Raw genomic sequence first — 6,000 nt, forward strand, 5'->3', positions numbered from 1 at the left:
AGATTACAGCAAAGTCCTCTTGTGGGCGAAAAAAGGATACAGTCAGCTTGTCTAGAGCCTGGCTGAATTGAATTTTGAATGTCTTCCAACAATTCAAAATCTGGTAGCATTAGGTGTCTGTGCACAGTAATATTCTGATACTGATCCTCAGTGGCAAGGTCATTCTTAGTGGTATCCGTACCAAAAAGAACTAAAGCAATTTCATCTTTGCTCTCAGCAAACACCTGAAGAAAAAAAAATTACGGCACTAAATTATACAGTAGATTTGTAAAATGCAGTTTTTAATATGTGCTCAACCTAACCTTTAGGGTTGATGTCAGAGGGGACGATAACCACATCCGTTCCTACAGCAAGGTCTCAAAGTCCTATGCTGGCAGCAGAGTATTAGGCTAGATGGCAATATCTTTATTCCACTGAGATTATAAGTTAATTTTGGCTCCAACCTAAACATCAGTACAAGTCTAAGAAAAAACACATTGAGTAGTTTTCAAATTACCCAGATCCTATAATTCTCACTATGAACTAGTATTCAGAAGGGATGTGAAAACAAAAAATAAAAAAAACCACCATAGCCAGAACCTAAAAAAAATTCCCTCAACCATTTAATTACTAAAGTTGTTTTATTTGGATTTCAAAGGGGTAAAAAAGCTAAAACTATGTCCGTAATTCAGTCTGCTTACTACCTCACAGGGCTGTTAGGAGGATTATGTAAGATAATTAATTTCAAAATCATTTTGAAAAAGTTAAAGTAAGGTGGACTTAGCCTTCTCCATAACTGACCCCTTAACAATATTTCTGTGTTTATCTGGTATTCTAAGTATGTGTACCAGTGTAGAAAACAATGCTATAGTTACCTGTCGCTGCAAAAACACGGTCATCACCTTCTTGGCTTGTTCAAATGAAGACTCCTCACCAGGAAACGAGTTGATCATGTTAAAGCTCACATCTAGGCACAGCACTACAGCTGCCTGGTGGGAAAATACCAAAAGGTATTAGAAATGTCCAGCTGCATACAACTAAGCCCATTAAAAGAAATCTGCATATTGCTTATTTCACTCCCAAACCTGTAATGCCATTCTAAAGACAATGAACACAAAGACACAAACTCTTGATATTTTTATCTTTATCACAGAGAAGCCATAATAATCCTGACATTTTCAGAAATCTATCTAAAAAGTCATCTTTTTTAAAATTCTAATTTTAGGACTCCAGATCTAAGATTTCATTCATATGGGTAAAGCGGTCAGACCACCTTAGGAAAATTGCTTTGCAGATATGTGGAGACTTAACGTACAGACCAATTAGGAAGCTATTAAAATAGTCCAGCAGGTGATGAAGGCCTGAACTAAAGTTGTGACTGAGCTGAGTGACTGAAAGATAGTGATAGAAAAGTTTGGAAGAGGGATAGGTTCTGAGGGAAAGCTAATGCGTTCAATTTTGAACATGTTGAATTTAAGATACCTAAGCTACATCGAGTTCGAGATTTCCAAGAGGCAGTTTAATACGTGAGATTGGAGGTCAGGACAGAAATTGTTGTTTAATTGTGTCCAACTTTTTGTGACCCCTTTTGGGGTTTTCTTGGCAAAGATCCTGGAGTGGTTTCCTCTTTCCTGTTCCAGCTCATTTTACAGATGAGGACACCAGGGGTCACCCAGCTAGTAAGTGTCTGAGGCCAGATTTGAACTCAGGAAGATGAGTCTTCCTGATTCCCAGCCCAGTGCTCTATCCACTTCACCACCTAGCTGCCCCCTTGTGAAGGAAGAGAAGTGAGGGCTGAATAGGACTGACAACACATGATTATTTGTATTCGTTTCCTCTCCCCTCATCCATTAGACCATCAGTTCCTTGACAATCTAGACAGCCATCTTTGCATACCAGCTCCAAGCCAGTGATTTGCACACTGTAAGAATTTAATAAATGTTTAATGAATGAACCCTAAGTGTCTCATCAAAGGGGGAAAATGAGTGGGACTCGGAAACTAAAAAGTCCCTTCCAACTGCAACATTCTATGTTTCTGAGACTGTATAAACCCAACTACAGTGGCAAAGTGACTCTGAAGGGACTGACAAGTGCCATCCACTCAAGCCCTCTGAGTCATTATTAGAGCTTTTAGACAAAAGGTATAGAGCATGAGTTTCTCCTGGGTCCCTTGGCAGAAAATGCTGCATTAAGTGGATATACTCTTGTATTTCTTATTTTAAAAAAACAAAAAGTAGGTTCTGAGATAATTTTTTTTCCCATTCCATTTTTTCTATGGGAATATCATGTGAAAAGGCATCTAGACTTTCCTACTGACACCCATTCTAAACACCATTAATCAATGAGCATTTTATTAAAAGCACTCGCTTTCTACAAGGGAAAAGGTAGTTTCTCACTCTCAAGAAACTCACATTCTAATGGAGAAAAAAAGGTAAATAACTAGGTACATTCAAGATACATTTAGAGCATATGGAATGGTAAACAGCTAATTCTGAACCAAAAAAGGAGAAAAAAATACTATGGTCTTGGGTAGAATCAGTAAGATTCAGGGTTGGAAGGGATGTCAGAAACTATCTAAACCAAATCATACACAAATCATCTTCACAATATCCCCCCAAAGTGATTGTTATTCAGCCTTCACTTGGTGGTTTAACTTTCAATGAGGGGGAATTCATTATCACTAAGGCACCCCATTCCATTTTTATCAGGAAGTTTTTCCTTATCTCATGTCAAAATCTACCTCTCAGCAGTTTACATTCTTTAGACCTGGTTCTGTCCTTTGATGCCAAAGAGAACAATTCTGATCCCTACTGTTCCGGAGACCTATTTGGATCACAAGATTTCAAAATGGAAGCATGTGACCTAGGTCAACCTCCTCATTTTTACAGATGAGGAAACTAAGGCCAAGAGAGGTGACGTGATTTGAACAAAGTCACACTGGCTAGTGGCAGAGTTACCTTTCAAAGACAGATTTTCTGACTCCAAATCCTGGGAGTTTTTGGCTGTACTTTAAAGCAATTAGGTTATGTTTCTCTCCCCGCCTCCCCTACCCCTACCTCTTCCATCTTTTCTAATGTAAACTAAGCATCCCCCAGGACCTTCCTCTATCAGAAAATCTGGCCACATTCCTCCTGCAGGCAGAAGAAACGCTGGGTTTAGCACAGACCATCAGACTGTGAGCTGCATGAAGTGAGAGCTGGAAGGGGCCTTAGGGATCATCTTCTGGGGATTCTAAAGCAGGAGTCTGTGATCTTGTTTTTTATATTAAATACTTTACATTTCAATATAATAATTACATAACCTATTTCAATTCTCTTTCAATATGCTTCAGTATAATCATATTTCAACAGAATATATTTAACATATTTCACTTATATTTCAATATAATCATTTCAATTCTATTTCAACAGAACACACTTCATATTTCGATATAATTGCATTTCAAATTCTATTTCAATAAAATGTATTTTATTTCCAATACATTTTAATGTGCTACATTTCAAGATAACTGGCTTTCTTTGTAATTCTACTTATTTGGTGCATTTAAACACATCCTATTGATTGTCTCCATTTTAGGCCGTTATGTAGAGTTGTTTGCCTGTGGTCTACACAGTTAGAGAGTGAGCTCCCTCGGGGCAGGCCATTCTTGAGCCTCTCTTTGTGTACAAAGCCTGGCACGTCACATAGTAGGCTCTTCATAAACGCTTGTTGACTGAATGAATGAGTGAGAAGGTGGTCCTAGTCACAAAACGGACTAGGAGCCCCGGCTCTAGCCCCACCTCATTAGAAAGATGGGACACTGAGGCCAGAACTTTCCACTGCCTAGCACATCCCTCCACCCCCACCCCGGAGCCTAGGACTGTGCTCTGGGGTAGATGAACAGACGTTCCCGGGACCCTGGTCAGAAGGGACGCTCCAGCGCTGGGAGCATCCTGACCCTCCCGCCCGCCCCCTGTTCGCGTCCGCCGCAGCCCTGAGTGAGCGTCGCGGCCAAGGGTCTCTCCAGGCCCCGGACTCACTCTACCTTATTCCCGGACCACGACATCTTGCGCTGCGCGCGAGGGTCTCCCCTCCGTCTCTTCCGAGCGGGGACCTAAACCACAACAACTTCAGTTCCGGAGCCCCCCGGAACTGGGAATGAAGGCGGGAAAAGGCGATGAGACTTTAGGGCGCAGGCGCGCTAGCTGGAAGCGGAGAGCCGGAAACCAGTACCCGCCCGGAAGGAGAGAAGAGCCAGCGGCAGCGCAGGTGCGCTGCGCATGCGTACCAGATTTCGTCGGGAGTGTCGCGCATGCGTACTGAGTTTTGTCCGCCCCTTCCTCCTCCCCCACCCCCCTCAAGGTACCCAACTAAGCCTTGGCTGGGTAATGTGTTACAACTTCGTTATCTTTGTTCCCTTCTCCTGCAATGAGTATCAGGGAAACAAAGTAAATAAAATAGTGATCTACCACGACTGCTGCTCTTCTAGATTCCCTCTAAACTCCATTTCTTTTCCTAATGCAACAATTAATTTCTGAAGGTTCTAGAGCTGGGAACAGCCTTAGAAAACAGAATATAGAGTGGGAAAGGTACTCTTAAAACTAGGAGCACCTTTAGAACGCAGATTGTTAGAATTTAGAATGTGAGAACTGGAAGCAGCCTTAGAAAATAGAATATTTGAAGAGAGACTATAACAGCTGAGAGCACCCTTAGAAAATAGAATACTAGAATGTTGGAATTGGAAGGACCTCAAAATATAAATTATTAGAATACATAATGTTCAAGCTGTAACAAGCTCTAGAATATTAGAACATAAGATGTTAGGACAAAATATTTGAGCTGGAAGTGCTACTGTTAGAACATAGAATATTCTAATAATAATACCTCAAAGCATCCTTAGAAGATAGATTATTAGAATGTGGAATTTAAGACCTGAAAACTGGCTTGAAACATAGATTAGTAGAACAAAATATTAGGACACGGAATATAAAATGCAAGAGTGGATTCTAATGAGCTGGAAGTGTTGCAGTTTGGGGTGCTGGGAACCTCAAAATGCAAAGGTACAGGGGATCTGCCTCGAAAGACTTTGACCACTCAAGCCTTCTTTCAGTTAGAGTAGCGAGATTTTATTATAATGTTGGTTAGGAGGGCAAGATTCCAAGTGAATCTTTGCTTTTGTATTGCCAATAGGATCCTGCAGAGTTCCTAGTTTAATGGGGTTAAGATTGGTACTTACATACAAGAAAAGACAGAAGATCTAGATGGAATTAAGGAGTGGTGGGCAAGGTGCAGACAATGGAAGGGAATTAAGTGGTCGGAGAGCCATAGTGAAAGGGCAGTGAAAAGGATTTTTGAGTATCTAGGTACACTGGGATAAACCAGATGCATCAGGCCACCTCCAAGGACTGGGTTGCATGGGAAAGTTCAGGGTCGAGATCCCTTTGGTTCCTTCAGAAGCACTACTTAAATGTAGAATGGTATAGTTCAAAAGGACCTTAGAATACAGATCTTAATAACATAAAATGAGATATCAATATGTATTGATATGAACTGGGACACAGATGGACAAGTTGGGCCCAGAATTGAATAAGAGAAGAAGAGTAGGCTGTATAGAATTGGGGAAAGGGAAAGTTCTTTTACTGGTCCCCAAGCTTCCCATGAAAGCAAAGTCTCATCTTTTTACTACTAACATTCTATTAGCATTGCTACACAGCCCATAGCCAGGAGATTCATGATGAAGGGTCTTATCAAATCTAGAAAGTCATGGAGGCTTCCCACAGGGGTTTTCTTTCTTTCTTTCTTTCTTTCTTTCTTTCTTTCTTTCTTTCTTTCTTTCTTTCTTTCTTTCTTTCTTTCTTTCTTCCTTTCTTTCAGGCAGTTGGGGTTAAGTGACTTGCCCAGAGTCACACAGCCAGTAAATGCTATATATCTGAGGCTGCATTTGAACTCGTGTCTTCTTCACTGCAGGGCTGGTGCTCTATCTAATGTACCACCTAGCTGCCCCAAGGGTTTTCTATATAAGTTTAAATTATTTATCCCCTA

The 6,000-nt window shown here is 40.9% G+C and overlaps 1 protein-coding gene across 1 annotated transcript in view; it reads right to left on the minus strand.

Annotated features, from left to right (window-relative positions):
* Positions 1–4,180, minus strand: part of XRCC5 (X-ray repair cross complementing 5) — a 113,934-nt gene extending 109,754 nt beyond the window's left edge. Inside the window, exons 1-3 of the mRNA XM_027873620.1 lie at positions 4,004–4,180; positions 855–968; positions 41–224 (exon numbers count right to left, since the gene is read on the minus strand). Of these exons, the coding sequence (XP_027729421.1) occupies positions 41–224; positions 855–968; positions 4,004–4,024 (319 nt within the window). The 5' untranslated portion in view covers positions 4,025–4,180. The remainder of the gene's footprint in view (positions 1–40; positions 225–854; positions 969–4,003) is intronic.
* Positions 4,181–6,000: the final 1,820 nt, after the last annotated feature.

This window comes from Vombatus ursinus, unplaced genomic scaffold (genome assembly GCF_900497805.2).
Source record: "Vombatus ursinus unplaced genomic scaffold, bare-nosed wombat genome assembly UNPS02014802.1, whole genome shotgun sequence".
Classification (NCBI taxonomy): domain Eukaryota; kingdom Metazoa; phylum Chordata; class Mammalia; order Diprotodontia; family Vombatidae; genus Vombatus; species Vombatus ursinus.